General features: G+C 40.6%; 1 protein-coding gene across 1 annotated transcript in view; it reads left to right on the forward strand.

The window, feature by feature from the left end:
* Nucleotides 1-758: 758 nt before the first annotated feature.
* Nucleotides 759-16,405, forward strand: part of UBR3 (ubiquitin protein ligase E3 component n-recognin 3) — a 121,788-nt gene continuing 106,141 nt past the window's right edge. Inside the window, exons 1-3 of the mRNA XM_082484547.1 lie at nucleotides 759-1,259; nucleotides 14,364-14,503; nucleotides 14,902-15,060. Of these exons, the coding sequence (XP_082340673.1) occupies nucleotides 796-1,259; nucleotides 14,364-14,503; nucleotides 14,902-15,060 (763 nt within the window). The 5' untranslated portion in view covers nucleotides 759-795. The remainder of the gene's footprint in view (nucleotides 1,260-14,363; nucleotides 14,504-14,901; nucleotides 15,061-16,405) is intronic.

The raw sequence follows: 16,405 nt of genomic DNA on the forward strand, positions 1-16,405 counted from the left end.
TTTTTTGTTTTTTTTTTTTTTTTTTTTTTTTATAATTTCTCCCATTACGCAGTTGAAAATCTATTTAAAGCCGCTGATCATCATGTAACCTACAGTAACTGGCACCCAAGCGCGTTCTCTCCCGGCAGGAGCGTGCAGAGGCGCCCGGTCCCTCAGGGCGCGGGGCTGCAGATGGCCCCGGCCCAGAGGCGGGGGTCCCCAGCGAGGTGCGGTGCTGCCGGTGGCGCCCCGCCATGCTCGCGGGGCCGCCGATGGCAGCGAGCGCCCAACCGCGGGCCTCAAGCCTCAGCGGTGCTTCCCGCGTCCCCCGGCCCTCAGAGCCGCCCACCTCAGCCCGGCGGGACCCCCGCGGCCCGCACACACCGGCGGCAGCGCCTCGCGGGAGGAGAGGCGCGGCTAACAAAGAGGACTCCGCTACCGTCGGAGGCGCCGGCCCCCTCCAGGCGAAGGGAGGTCGGGGCTGCAACGGCAGGCAGCGATGCACCCCGCGGCTGCTGTGGCCCCCGTCCTGGCAAGAAGTTTCAGGCCGGCCGGCGGCGACATTTTGTGGGGCGGCGGCGCGGGCCGCGCACCTGCGCGCTGACGGGGCGGCGCGGAGGGCAGAGGAGGAGGAGGGGTAATGTCAGGGGAGGGGAGAGGCAGTGTCAGGAGGAGGGAGCGGGCGGGCGGCGGGGAGGGCTCCGGTTCTGCGGCTATCGCGAGAGGGAGGCGCCGCTGGGAGGGGAGAGAGGGCGGCGGGGGGAGCCCCAGAGCCGGGAGCCCGGCGCAGCCGTAACGGCTCCTCAGTTTCCCATCATGGCGGGGGCCGGCGCCAGCGGCCGGGATAAGCGGGCGACGGCGGCGCGGCTGAAGACGGCGCTGGGTGGCGAGAGCGGCGCGGCGGCGGCGGGCGAGCTGCGGGCGCTGCTGGAGCGGGTGCTGGCCCCCGCGGCTGGTCCGGGTGGCAGCGGCGGCGGCAGCGGCGGCGAGGCGGCGGCCGAGGCGCTGGAGTGGTGTCGCTGCCTGCTGTCGGGCGGGGAGCCGTGGGACAGCTTCGTGCAAGCCGTGCGGGCCTACGACCCGGCCACGCTGTGCGGCCTGGTGTGGACGGCCAACTTCGTGGCCTACCGGTGCCGGACGTGCGGGATCTCGCCCTGCATGAGCCTGTGCGCCGAGTGCTTCCACCAGGGCGAGCACGCCGGGCACGACTACAACATGTTCCGGAGCCAGGCGGGGGGCGCCTGCGACTGCGGCGACAGCAACGTCATGCGGGAGGCCGGGTGAGCGCCGGGCGGCCTCGGTGGGGCGGGCGGGCGGGCACCTGCCGGCGGGGGGCGGCCCCCGCGGGCGAAGCGGCCTCCCCGCTGGGCGGCGGAGGTGTGTCCGCAGCTCGGCGTCTGCCCGGTGCCTCCCAGCGCGCCGGGGGCGGGCGGGGGGGTAAGCGGGGCACCTGATTCCGCCTGGGTCGCCTCCCTCCCTCCCTCCTTGCTTGCGGGTCGGACGAGGCTCTGTGGAAACGGCGCCCGGGCCGGGCTAGGGGGGGGTCAGCCCCACCCCCCCCCCCCCCCCCCCCCCTTCCTCCCGGTCGCCAGACCTGCGGGGTTCCAGCGAGGGTGGCTTCCGTCTTTGTTGATGTGTGTCTTTTTTAGGACGCTTATGCAAATGTCGTTGCCCTTGCACCGCCTGCCTGCCTTCGGGCGAGTTGCTAAGGCGGAGTGCATGGGAGGCAGTACCTGTCAGCTCCCAGCCAGCTGCCTTGGCCTAGCACAGCTAACCGTGAAGCGTGTCCAAATACTTTTGGACTTCGTGTGAGAAAATACGCCGAAGTGAACAGATTGAGTAAGAGGGAGCCATTTTTCTGTGCTTTCCCAGTCTGCAGTTCATCCTGCCTTCTGTTTTTGCTGTTCACAACTTTAAATCAAGGAATTCAGTAACTCTTGAATGGGTACAACAGGGTAGGGTTTTGGGGAAGTCAAATGTCCTTCGTGTGCAGACCTCCTGGAGCCAAGACTTAAGTACCTGGTCAGAAGAAGAAGAATGTGGTACCTCGTTATACCCTTCTTTGTTCCCTTTGTAATCAGCGGTAAAAGGAAAAGATCAGTCAACCAGTTACTGCGTGGAGGTGATACCTAGTCAGTAAACTGATTTCACAACAGGGTGTCTTTCTGGAGCTCCCTGTGTTCCTGTTCATTCACCAGGGAGCTAAAGACTTCACCAGAAGACAATTTGGAGCGCTTGAGCAAGGCTTCTCTTCGAACTAGCTTTCCAGAATAGTCTCTGTCTTGATTGTCTTAGCCTGGGTGAGATGGTATTCTCTCCTCATAAGAGCCATCTCACCTCTTCCTAATAAATCCTGAGTTGTGGCATACCTAGCAGAAAACACTAGGAACATATAACAATATTAAAACATTTTCCTTGGTTCTTTTCATGTTTTTAACATTTACAATGTATAATTCTGCATTTTCAGATTCCTTCTGGTTTTGTGTTTCTACTTAGAGATTTCACTAATTCTGCTTTTTTCTGTTGCTTAAAGGTTGTTGTCTTGGCTCTGATTCTTTGTGTCTGTAGTCACCATTCTCCTGCTGTAGGCCTTGAGGTGGCTTCATTCTGTGTTTCTTCTTATGTTTTTTCCCCCTTTGTTTCTCTTACTATCTGCCTTCATCATTTTTTCATTCTTCCTTTTTGGTGGAATCTTCTCTCATTGGTAGATTACCTCCAATGGAAGATTTTTTTTTTTTTTCCTCCTTTTGTTTTCATTGATCTTAAGTGGGCTACTGCTGAAGTGATTCTTTATCAGTTCTTGTTCAACTTCTGGTGATTCTGCTTTCCTCAGTATCACTGAAGTAACAGTGAGCTTGAGAAGTAAAAAAAAAATTACTGTCACTTCTAGTGCTCAGTGTGGGATAGATTCAGGGCTCCTCTTAGTGGTAGGACTTTAATAGAGCACAGACAAATTTAATTACTTTAGGTAAATATTAAAATGACTTCTGATCCCAGAGTTTATAGCTTTCACGATTGTCTTTTCCTATTTTAAACAGTTTTCTTCTTGAAGAAAGCTAGTTTAATAAAGAAGAAATAAAAAAATGCTGTTAAATTTGCAGTGTAAACTGATGCAAACCCTGAGGGAGTAAGAATATTCTCCTCATTTCTGTTATATTTACCCTACTTATCACTTTTAATAGTAGGATTCAAGAGTAAGTTGTCTTGGGTGTGGAGTAGGTCCCTTCAGGAGGTTTGATCATTCTAGATAAATAATTTCATAGTATCCATTCAGAAACAGCACTATTGAGTTGGAACAGGAGAATTTCCAGTCCTCGTGGACATACAGGAAGACGATACATGACAGTATGTGGGGTGTCTGCACTCAACATAAGGTCACTCCTTATCTAAGGAATTGATGTTAAGCCAGTGCAATTAAGTGAACTAGAAACTTTGCTGTGCAAGACAAAGTTAAGCTTAAAGCAATGTAAAAACAATGTGTGCAGACAGACACGGAGTTTTGCCTATTGACTTGAATTGCTTCAGTGCAGCATGTTTAGATAAACTGATTTAACTTTGTGTGTACAAATCAATTACACAATTACAAAGGTAATGCTTTATGTGTTAAAGTTAGGAGGCCTACATGGTAGATTCAGGAAACCAGAGTGTGTCTAGCCCGATATAACCTTGGCCACCACAGCCTAGACTTCTATTAATAGCAAGGGAATCAAATGTGGAGCCTACTTATGAACTTTATCTACCGTCTGCCTGGTAAAATTTTGTGTAGATACTGTATAGGAATATTATAGTGATAGTAGTTTGTTTCTGTTGGTTCTTCGCTATCTGGTCTCCATGTTCAGAGTTTTTTGATTTGATGCATCTCAAAAAGTACTTCTGATGAATTCTTAGTTAACTAATCTGCTGTAAAGGAAATCTCTCCAGCTTGCCATCTGGAATATCTTTTCATTTCCTTTAGGGTGGCTAATGTAAATCTAGAGATGGTTTGGTCTGGTATATAAGGATATATGTGTTAATCTTTTATTACTAATTAAATCTATAACTTACATTTAGAGATAACCGAGTGTTAATTTTTTATTTCTGATACCTTTATATAAGGAAGCTGGAATATAGCGTAATAGATGGATGCTGATTTGCCTTAGGTACCTTATGTAATTCTCATTTGTTTTAGAAAAATCAGATTGTCACACTTTTGAACCTTTCGATTCCTATGCAAATTTCAGTGGTTTTGATGATGAAATTAATTGGAGTTGGTCTGATCTACTAGAATGTATTTTAGACTTTAGAAAATATCCAAGTTTATAGCTGCTTGTGAAAGTACTAAAAACTATCTGTGGCAAGGTTTAATAGATTTTAAGATCCAGTGATATGTCAGTAGGTGTAAATAGTTTGTAGTCGTTTTCCATATGGCATCTAGCCATGGGCAAATGAAATTTTGCAGCTCCATCAGAGATAATTAATAATGTTTTGAAGAAGGGGAAATCTTCAGTTCTCAAGCATTTACAGTAGACGTGCATAGTTCAGCAGGCAAGTTTGTCTGTTGGAGGAAAAATACACCATGCAGTTGGACAGGGGAAAATTCAGACTGGAGTATTTTTTTGGTTGGTAGATGATCTGGCGTTATAATGAAACTTGATAGGCTATAAAATAAGCTTGAAGAAAGTGATATGCCATGTGGTTGTAATAAGAGTATAACTAGTCAGTAATCTGTTACTGATGAGTACTGTCTTGTTTCTGTGGCTGACTTATTCTGATTCCCCTTTAAGTCTGTAGACAATAACCTGATATACTAGAGAGCCTCTACACTTTGGCTACTTCATTCCCCCGTGTCCTGTTTCTGAGTATGCCTCGCTGTGTTGACTTATTTGTTAAATTAATCATGTGGGAAGCAGATGTTTTAGTGCTGCATTACAGTAAAAGAGAATAATATCTCCATCAAGGGTTGCATATCCTGAAAGGCAAAAAGCCAGGTTAAGAATTTCATTAAACAGGCTTTTGCATTGATGTTTGCTATGTATTTGATGGTAGTTATGGCAACCAGTGGCTCCATTGACAGAGCGCTGCCTTCTCTTACGACTTATATTGAAGAGTCTAAGAAATTATCAATTTCCACTTGCAACAGTGGGCTGTTTCTTTATCAGTAGGCATGTGTCAAGTAAAAATCCCTATAGTTATAAGAAAGGTAACTGTTATAGATTGGTTATATGCCATGTGTTCAAAAGCACCTTCAGGTACCTAGCTGTAAGTTTTCTGCAGTCCTGTCTCTAATGATCCGTACTTATCTGTCCATTTAGCTGGGTGTTCTCATTGTAGGTTTCCTGGAGATCCTGCCTGAGGGGAGGGAGAGAGGGAGAGAGAGGGAGTCTGATCTTTCTCTCTTCCCCCCTCCTCTCTCTTGGGGACTGGTGTATCTGTTGGGTCTGCCATGATCCCTTATGAAAAGGTGGAAAATTTTCTTTGCCTCCTGTCACTGCCAACAAGTATGAGAAGCGTATTCTTAGTTTCTAGCCTGCTTATTTTCTTCTGCTTTACTTTATTTAGAATTGGCTCTGTTTTTTCAGTGCGTTAAAGTGTTTGCACCCAGTAAGTATTATTGAATAGTTTTATTTAAATTTAAATTTTGGTCATACCTAGTATTGATGACCTTTGCTACTCTGTTCCCATATCCTTCTTTCCCTCCTTCTGACTTGATTCCTTATTTTATCCCTTTTCAGAGACACTTCCTTACAGGAGCTCATTTCAACAGAAATGGCCTTGCTGTGCTGTTTGGGGGCTATGGAAGAATATTTTCTACTTCTTTTACTTTCTGTTGCTAAGTAAGAGTAAAGGACCTTTTTCCTATTCTAGATTTGAGAAAACTTTCATAAACAGAGTGACAACAAAAAAGCAAACTTGCAGTTGAGAAAGCTGTTAATAGTTACCTTTGGATGTATTCTGTGCATGTTCATCAGGCAAGATCTCTTCTATCATCTTGGGTTGTAGCAGCTGTGATCAGAAAAGTCAATCTGTCTGTGGCTGGGTTTTGGGACATACAGGTAATAACTATTTTACTGGCATTAAGTAGCTTATGTAGTTATTTTATGGAGTGTCTTGCAACAGCGAATCACCTGTTTAGCATACATATAGCGTGTTGCTGCTTCAAGGTTGTCCCTTCCAGTGTGACTCTATCAATTGTATTCTTTAACAATAGACAAGAAGGCTTCAGTTCTCCAGGACCTAGGCTAGGTTTGGTAGTGCAGCCTTAAGGAGGGAAGGGTTCAGAAGTTGCTGAAATAGAGGCTTTATCAACAGACTGAGACCCTACACACTCTCAGGGTGTTTAGCCTCTGAGCATTATGAAACTATATAAAAATGTCCTTGTGTTCAGGATTGTTGGGCTGGTACAAATGGCATTCTGTAGGATCACTATCAGCTCCATGCAGCTTCTCTGCTTTTGAAGTCCTTTGGGCTACCAAGGACTTCTGGCTGAAGGGACTGAGGAGAAGTCTGAGCTGTGCTGCCTGTTAGCTTGCCATGAGAGTCTGAATAAACCCATGGTCATGTACTTTTGGTGGGTGGGACTCCAGAACGAAAAATCCACTATCTGATCTTCCACATACAAGGTACAGGAATTCATACTGGGGTTCACACTGACCACAGCGTTTTGAAGAGCAACAGTTGCCATGCATTTATAAATAATTTATTCCCTCTGCCCTCATCCCCACCTCCACCAGACCTAAACCTCAATATTTTGTGTTGCTGCTTACAATTCCACAATAACATTCAGTAGTTTTCGCAGACCTTCACGGTAGGTCTTATCTTGGAAAGCAAAAAAGATTTCAGATCACTGTGTTAAGTCTATCATGACATGCAGTCAGCTCACAAACCTGCCTATCTTGATTTCTCTTTAGAATGTCTCTAATTAGAACTACATCAGCCTCTAAATTAGTTGCTGTGATGTTTTCCAAATGATTAACAGCCAGGTGATAATTTTGTATTACTGGTTTTAGAGCTGTGGCCTAACTAGACACCATGTACTTTATACATGCCTCAGAAATAATGTGCAGTTGTTTCAAAGACATCAATAAGATATTCAAACATATCAATACACATAACTTTAAACATCTAGAAGCCTGAACTCTTGCTGTGTTAGTCACTGAACAAACTTAAAATAAATGATGGTTCTTCCCCAAAGCTTTTGCTGATAGGGCCAGTCTGGTTTGAAGAACAGAACAGTACTCTGAAGATTTAGCTCACAAGATATAAGTGGTGTATATCTTGCCTTGCCTGAAGTTGACTTATTGTATGACTTGTCTGTTACCTTGGAATATATTCAATTGAAGAAGAACTAGTGTTTGGAGGTCTGTGAAACAGTCTTGTTTAGATTTGAGCTAACCAGTGTTGATTTTCAGTTCCTTTGCTTTGATCCCACCAAATTCTAAAGCTCCTTTTATCCCTTTTGTGAAACTATCAGTTGTCCAGGATTCTAAGTTTGCTGTGTCGGGGTGGAGCGTTATTTGTCTGCTACGTATCTTATCTACATGGAGCTGTTGATGGATCTGTTGGCAATGGAACAAACATGATTTGGGCTGTATGTTTGGGGAACACATTCCTAAAGAACTTTTGACTCTTAGATCTTTCTTAATGACAACTAATATAGGTGGATTCAGAGTTCAGGCCATTTTTCCTTATCACTTGCAGAATATCAGGTGGTTTATATTAAAAAAAAAATCCTGGAATGGTATCTGACAACTGCAGATGATTTATAAATAATGGTATCCTAGGTGCCCACCTCTATAGATAGTCCTGGTAGTAAGCTTTGAAAATAATATGATGAATTTTCTTTACATTGAAGTACTAGAGATAACCCTTTGGATATTACAATAACAAGGACTATGTAATGAATTTTGTTGCTTTCGTCAGGATGCATCTCTGTTTCTGCACAGCACCTGCTGTGATAATAGCTCTGGCATGAAACGTATGGACACTTATCTTTCCAAGAAAACAGCAAATTACATATATATTCACCTTGTCTGTTGGAGGCCTGACCAAAGTGGTATCTTCAGCTTAAGTTGATAGCTTTTATTGCAATCCACACATTTTACTCAAATTCTCAAGAAATGGAGGTTGTTTTTACATTTATCTAGCACTGTGCAGTTGCTTAGAACTTTGTCAGATGAAGTATTTGGGCCAAAATATTCCATACCTTATGTTTGACCTGTTTAAACTTTCTTGGGAAAATTTTCGTAGCCAGAAAATATTTTTATTAACTCTGTTTTGGAAACTGGATTTTTGATCTTTAAATAGAAGATGTACTGTCCATGTGCTTTAAGGTAAATAGTTGAGGGGGCTCGGAAAGCAACCGAACAGGGAGACTGTATGTGAACTAAAGGTTTGGGAAGAGTGAGGACCAAGCAAAGATGGCTCTGATGAGGGCTCAGGACCAGATATTCTGCTTGCTGATCTGGTTGTCTCTCAGACCTACTTTTGAAGTCAGCTGGGAATTCTGCTTTGAGAATGCTATGTAAGAACTCTGAAAAATCAGTCCTAAAAGTTATGAAATTTAAACGTCCAGAACTAGAATATGCATTGTATCTTAATTTCTCTATCTTTAGGTCTATATTTGGAAAAAAAAAAATAAAATAGAGGATACCTTTAGACTCCATGCTGAGAAAGAATTTTGAATGTAAATATTTTTCTTGTGGGCTTTCTTTAATGTTAACCTTCATGAAGATTGCTTTTTAGACTTGCGTTTGAAGAGTTTTCTTGTCAATGCCTTCTTCAGTTCAGTGAAATACTAAATAAACAGCTAATTTAAGAAGCACCGTTCCTTTTCTCAACTGAAAAGGCTGCAGTTCCTGTTGGACAAAATGTTTAGAGACCATATTCATACATACAAATGGATGAATTAAAATAATTTTAATAATCTTAATATTGCCATTAACAGTGTAACTGAGGCCCTTTTAACTTGTAAGAGCTTCACTTTGCAATCAGTGTGATGTTTGAAGAAGCTGCACCAAAGAGAGTTGGTATTATATTTGTAAGTTAGCTGGCCGCGTGTCTGTTATTGTACAAATATCTTTTAAATTGTGTGTAAATTGAGGTTTTTCAATCAGACTAGGTGAATGTAAGCTGTACTTAGATGCAATTACAGTGTAGTAATTATATCTCAGAGCATCCACCCTTTTTATAAAGACAATATTTTTGCAGCAGATTGTGTTACTCTTGAATTGCTCTATTGTCTATCAAAATGCTCGAATTCAACAACTCTCTGTGTCTATTCAAACATAGGCTTCAGCTCTACTTAGAAGCCCATTCCTTCTCATTCTCACTGTATTTCTAAGGTCTTACTGTTGAAACTGCCAAATCTACTGTTTCTGATTGAAAACTACTCATTGTAGTTTTATCTGCTATGCAAGATGTTTATGTCTGAGGACTAACAGAGAATAATAGAAATGGTCTTCTGCAAAGCTTCTTTGCCGGCTTTTTCTTTGAACTGGAGAGCTTGGTCTGCTGAAGGGTGCTCAATATAGCACTGAGCGCTAAGGGAGCTTCTGGTGACTCGCTGCCTCTCTTCTTGCTGTTCTGCAAGGATTGGAATAATATCTTGAGTCTAATCTGTGATTTCTAGCCTCCTAACATGGCCAAACAGCCTTGTCATGAAGGCTTAGTGCCTGGAAAGATGTCCTTTAAAGGTGTTTCTTGTTTTTTTTCCTTGAGAAGCCTTTAGTTCTACTGGCATCTTTTGTTATCCTCCGTTATTGACTCTAGTGTTTCTACTTTGGAACTTTCCTGGTTAGAAGAGTTAGACTGACATCTTTGCAGTTGGCTTTGCTTCTTGTTGGAGTCCCTAATAGCAGAAATGCAGGTATTCAGTTTTGTCTTTGAACTTGTCTGTAGCTTGCAGCTTTTGTAAAGAGCAGAAGAGCTGTCATTCCTCAGGCTTTGAAGTCAATACCACATTGATTCACTTTTGGAAGCCTGTTTTGCAGGTGAAACAATTTAACTATTGGAATTTAATTATTAGGGTGTGGGAGGGAAACACACAAAACTTAATTTTCAACGGAACAGTTTATTTCTCTGTATTTCTTCGGAGATGCCGTTGTGTTTGTTGTTGTTTAGGGACAGTGGATTTACATAAAGCGAGGCTACAATATAACAAAGTCCTTTTTCATCAAGATAATTTTCTAATCCTGATTATGCAAGTTTTATATTCTGTCCTGAATTAAGTTTTGTTTTAATATGTGAACTACAAAAGCAGGAAGACACGTTTAAGCACTCTTTACTAGTACGTAAAGAATGAAAAATCAGCTCAGAAGAACTGAGACACAATTGTAGCACTCAAAAAATATTTTGCATCTATTTTGTAGATTCAATCTATGTAAGAATAGTATTGGCATGTTAGTTTTACAGTGGGGACAAAATGCATGCTGCTTTTAAAGTGTGTTGAATTCTTACTCATTTTGTTTGAATACTTTATGAAACATTACGTGACATTTTCAGTCATGTGGTATACAGTATGAAATTTATATAATACCTTCAAAAAAAAAAAAAAAGCACTCAGTTTAGATATGGCTTATTGTTAGTGAATTGAAGCATCAAGTAGAGGTTTACTTTCTTTGCTTAGGAATTGATTTCCAGTCGTTTTCATTTGGGGCTTGTCACTTGGGTTCGAGATAGTTGTCCGGAAAAGTTCCTGTTGGAGTCAGGCACTTGTAATGCTGTAGTACTAAGACTTGTGAAAATGAGATCCCTTCTTTGGACAGCTTTATGATCCAATTTGAAGCAAATGACTTTTAAGCGTGGGGAGACAGGGGACAAAATAGCAAGAGAAAAGTGAGCGTAAAAATAGTCCCTCTGTGTATGCATGAACTTAAGTTTCTGGAATGCAACTGAAACTTGAGACACTGTGGGATGTAGTGGAAGGAGGGCTGAGCAAATGTTCAAAAGCTGTAAAGGTGTGGTCTGGCTGGTACTGAAGGCACTTATCAGCTGCTGTAATAACTGGAGAAGTTTAAAAATTCTCCTTTGAAGTGGAGGAGTTGGCTTCACAGCAAGCCTTGTATCTACCTGGTGTGCTGGTTGGCTGGGACAGCATCCTTCCTGCATTTTTGTGGTTTTGGGGTTTTTGGCTTTTTTTTTGGCTCTCTGTGTTTTGCTCCCTGTCAGGTGAACAAGGAAAGGGATGGTGACAGGATGATTCGGTGATTCTAGTGTGCTTTCTAAGGAGGCAGGTCTGTGAGTGTTAGTGGATTTAAGATGGCCTACTTCTTATTTATTTATTTATTTTTAATAAGTAAATAACTTCTGCTAGCTTAGCTTCTGAGCTGGTTTAACACAGGATCAATTGAGTGCCAGTGCTGGAACAAATAAGAGGGCTGAAGACAGAATTGCGGCAGAACTGATCTAGTTCAACTTAAGCAATTGTGAAACTGTAACCTAAAGGAAATGAATTATTTTACCTGAAGCACTTCTAAAATACATTTTGGAAATTCAAGGTAGAATAACTAAAGATGGAAATAGCAGGAGAGAATGGATTGAATCTGGAAAGTCTAAAGTGAAGGTTGCTCAGAAGACTGCTGATGTTAATACATGGTATTCCTTACTCCTGTAGGTGTCAACAATGTTTTTCTACATCTTATTTATAAGATATCAGTGCAACATAGGAAATTTCAAGAATTATATTTGAAGTCATGCAGACAAGATTGCTTGTTAAAGCTTTGTTTCTATTTAATTGCAAGTTACTGTGTTATTCTTTCATTTTGCTAAAATTAGCCTTGCCTTTTTGTGAAAAAGCAATTTCAGAGGTAGGAAACTGCATAGAAAACAAAAACACAGAATATACTTTTGAATCAGAGACAAGAATAAGGAAAAAAGATGCTGATTTTTGTCTTCCCATAGACCTGTATTTTAGTACTTCCATGTTAGAAATTCAGTGAAATAGGGCTCAAATACCTCTGGCTAATGAATTGGCACTTTCACTGAAATACTCCTATTATTAAAGCTCATTGTAGTAAAAATATTTACAAGGAAGACAGTATAGGACAAGAATACAAAGTACTAAAGACTAAATAGGAACTACAGGCTTGTTGGGAGAAGTATTTTGCAATATTGAAATAATGTAATAAAATTTAGATCAAGGTGATCTGTCAGTTATCTAGTCAGACTTCCTCTCCGTAGTTATTTTTATTTTTGAGCTTCTTCAGAAAAAATGTATTTCTTACCTAGATTGTATCCACCTTTCACTAACCCTGTTAGAGACTTCTGAATATAGACTATGGCTCATCTTGTAAAATAGTATTGGCATTCCTACTTTAATGTTTAGGGCCTGGTATCTAGAAATCATTCCCTGTTTGGAACTGCTGTAATTTGTGCATGTGACAGTGAAAGAACGTTCCCTTACAGTGAATCAAATTTTGGTTCTTCCTTGATTTTCCAGAACCTATATTAATGTAGTAATAATAACGCACTTTGTAAGTCATAGTGCTTACTTGGGAATCTCAAGAGAAGATGTGATTCATAACCTTCAGCTACAGGATATGTTAAATTTGGGATAATTAATCCACAGGCTGATTCACAAGTGGTATGCTGGCATAGCCTTCTTGGGGAGCAGAGCTTTTTATTTTCTGTGGAAGCCTTGTGCTTAGCAGAAGCTGGGATTTAAAATGACTACTTGTGAGTTTTGTTACCGTGGCTCCCTTAGCTTGTCATCATAACCAGTGAAAATGTCTTCTGGCTGAAGGCAGAATATAGAGAGGGGACCAGTAAAAGATTTTAAAACACACTTCATAGTAATTCTTTCCCTGTGTTTCTTTGAAGTGTTTATTTACTTTTGATCTCTTCTTATGAGGATGGTGGTGAAAGGGAAACCAAATACCTTTAAGCTAATAAATGAGGTACCATATTGCAACATAGATCAAGCCAGATTTGTCATTTATGGCAGTTCAAGTTTCTGTATGTGGATGAGACAAAAGCGAATGACAGAAGTGAAAAAGTGAATGAGTAAATGACTTTTCGTAACTTCTGTGAATGTCATTTGCAAAAGTGAGTAACAAAAGTGAAAACTATCTGTTTGTGCATAAATCAACAGAAAATTATCTTTCATCACTGTCAGGCACTTTTACCCTCCCTGGGGGATGGATAGACTGTATATACAAACTGCAAATCATCTGGCTAGTACTGTCTTTGTTTACCTTTTCTTAATAAAAAGTGTCATCTCTAATGTATAAGAGCAAAAGAGTCTTTAGTGTTGTGAAGATGCCATCTTAATTGCTGGACTTGTATCTTGTATTCTCTTTTTTTTTTTTTTTTTTTTTAAATTCAGATACTGGCTTTGTAGCTTTCTTTTATTTCCTTCTTCTCTTAAAGGTGATACTTTAAGGGTCCTCAAAGAAAAAAGGCTTATGTTGTAGAAAATAGCAGGCTTCTGGAAAATACAGCATAGCAAGTGTCGTGGAGACATGCATAAATTTAGAAAACTCCTATTCAAACAAAGCTGAATCCAGTTCTCAATCTTTATGATGAAAAATTACTGGTAAAATCTAGTGAATCTTCCCAGTAGTTTGCTCTTGTATGATGTGTTTTTAGACTATTCCTTGTTAGGTTCTTTTTTGACATGGGTAGATAACTCTTTGATGTTGGTAAATGTCCTTTCTAAAAATAGATTGGGAGCAGAAAAGTCTTCAGTGGTTCTTGAGTCGAGCTCATGTTAAATCAGTGGGAAATCATTCTGTCTGCTGTAATGGGGTTTGGCTCAACCTCATGTCATTGTGCATTAGCCAAGCCTCAACTACTACCATACAGGAATTCTCCAAAGAAGAAATATTTTCTTTTCTTTTTAATCGAAACAGTTTGCACGATTTTTGCAGGGTGTTTCTGTCATCCTTTGATAAGTAAGTCTTAGCTGCTATACATTTGAAATACATACTGATCCTGCAAACTCCTGTGCTTTGTGGAGGCTGTTTTTATTAATGTCAAAAGACATTTAAAAAGAATGAGAACTTGAAGAATCAGGCCAGCTTCTGACTACTTCATGGAAAGGAGAGGAACTGTTTTAGATACTTTCAATTAGGCTGTTCAGGAATTGGGAGGTATGTCCTGATAAAGAAAAATTGTGTTCTTCTAATTGTCCAATGGAAGATGCTTCTGACATGTATGGGAAGAAACTGGGATGTTAGACACGTGAACTTTGAGAAGGGGGAAAAAAAATTGGCAACTTTATAATTCGCTGGACTCGGAAACAAAATGGGTTTGAACGCAGTAGTTGGAATTTCAGAATACTATTTCTGCATCCCTTGAATGTAAAAATATATATACTTTCTGAAAAATGTAAAAATTAATGGTTTTCTTAGTATATGTTAACTCTGCTGATCTGTTCTTGTCTAACATTTTTCTCATCTGTTTTGTAGGTTTTGTAAAAGACACCGGATTAAGTCAAATTCAAATGTTCCATGTGTCCCAAAAGACTTGTTGATGATGTCAGAATTAGTTCTTCCACAGTTTATCTTTAGTCTTATTCAGCACTTACGAGAGGGATATAATGAGCCTGGTATGTTTTAAATTTGCATGTATCTAGCATATCTTACCATGCTGCTGTCTCTTGCTTGGCAGTCTGTGAAGACACAATACATGAATACATGAATGCTATCTATAGTTTATATCATTGAACTTTGTGCATCTTTTCCTAACAAAGTTACTGCCTGGCTAGATGATTTGATTTTGTTCTCTGCTGAATTGCTGCTTAAATACATTTTAAGGGTTGCCTAGCATTGTGTTGAGCTCTTCCAGAAAATGAAATCAGGATTAATTTGAAGCTTGTACATGTGAATTTTAGAGCATTATGAATATATAAATTATTTTGTGGTAGTCATAGCTGTTCTGCCTTGTGAAAGTCTTGGCAAAATTACATTACATTTGCACCACAAGTTCTTGTTATGTGGTTTTCAGCTCTTGATCTGCCATCAGAGAAAGACCTTCATAAAATCCTCCAGGTTTTGGAGCCTCATGTTTCCTTTCTAGAAGACTTGACCAAAATGGGAGGAGCAATGCGATCAGTTCTTACCCAGGTTTTGACTAGCCAACAGTTCTACAAAGATCTTAGCTCTGGTATGTTTAAGTTCTTTCTAATAATTACATTTTCAAATTATGAACAATTTAAGGGTATAAGTTTTGTTTATCACTTCAGTTTCTGCATGTTTTTATTTGACTTCTCGAACCCCAGAAAAATGCATGTTTTTAAAGATATTTTTTTTGTTGTTGATAGTAGGTGGGTTTCAGGAGCAACTAGAATTTGTTATTAAGACCTGTAAGAGAAAACATCTTATCTTCTGTGTCCCAGATAACTGTATAAAGATACATTGTTTCAAAAGAGTTTTTATAATAAATCCATTCTCTTTAAAGTGAAGTGAACACAGTTAGTACTTCCAAATAAGGCATATCAAGCTTATTCAAAGCAGAATAGGTCTAACTTATTTTGGGATCGTCTCTCAGAGAGGTTACTGGAGGAGACCTGAGTAGCAAAAGGCCATTGTCTGTCCTGCACTTCTGTGCAAAGCCTTTTTTATTTTTCTTTTTTTTTTTTCTTAAAAACATTCCCCCCCCGCAATTATTTCTTCCATCCTGTACCAAATCACAATGAATCTGAAAATGTTGGACAGTCACTATCAACCCCAAACCACCTGATATAAATTAACTCAATCTTATTTTCTTGTGATTAGGTGGTGTCTTTTTTTGAGTTCTTTGCATACTTCCTTTGCATGGGTATGGAACAAATAGTAATTACTGTAAGTTTAAGTTGCCATAACTGTCTTGGGCAACAGCTAGTTGAAGAACAGCCAGTGTCTGAATCTGTATTTCAAAGGAGAAGCACTTAGGAAAGTTGCCTCAGAGACAGTTGTCTTTATTCTGTTTCCTTCCTCTTTTGCTCTCCTGTTTAGTAATATTTGAGTGGGAGAAATGTAATGACTTTTTTTTTCCTTTGTGATGGATTTCCTGAGACAGAAAAATGGAATGGGAAGTAAGGCATTCTTATCTGGACTCTTGGAACAGAGAATACGTGTGTCTTGAGTAGCTACAGTTTCTGGGTAGGGAAAGTAAAGCAAGGGATTTTAGAGCAAAACCTGCCCTTCTGACTTTGAATGCAAAAAGTGCACAACTAAAAAGATGCTGTCCTCTTTTTCATGTTTTGTTTTCCTTGACACAATTTCCTCCTCTAAAATTTATTTTTTCCTCATGTAACAAATGTGTTGGGGTTTTTTTAGCCATCTCTTTGTGGAACATTTTGTATCCTGAGCATGCAGTGTGATTTTGCTTCATCAAACAGTTGAAATGGTGTCTTTATGAATAGTCTTCATTAATTGCAGCTGTCAAAACTTGAACTTTGAAAGAAAAATTCCAAATATTAGAATTTATATATGGCATATTACCATTACTGGTCTTTTTTTTTGCTTTA

Source organism: Vanellus vanellus (assembly GCF_965231255.1).
Source record: "Vanellus vanellus genome assembly, chromosome: 5".
In the NCBI taxonomy this organism is placed as follows: domain Eukaryota; kingdom Metazoa; phylum Chordata; class Aves; order Charadriiformes; family Charadriidae; genus Vanellus; species Vanellus vanellus.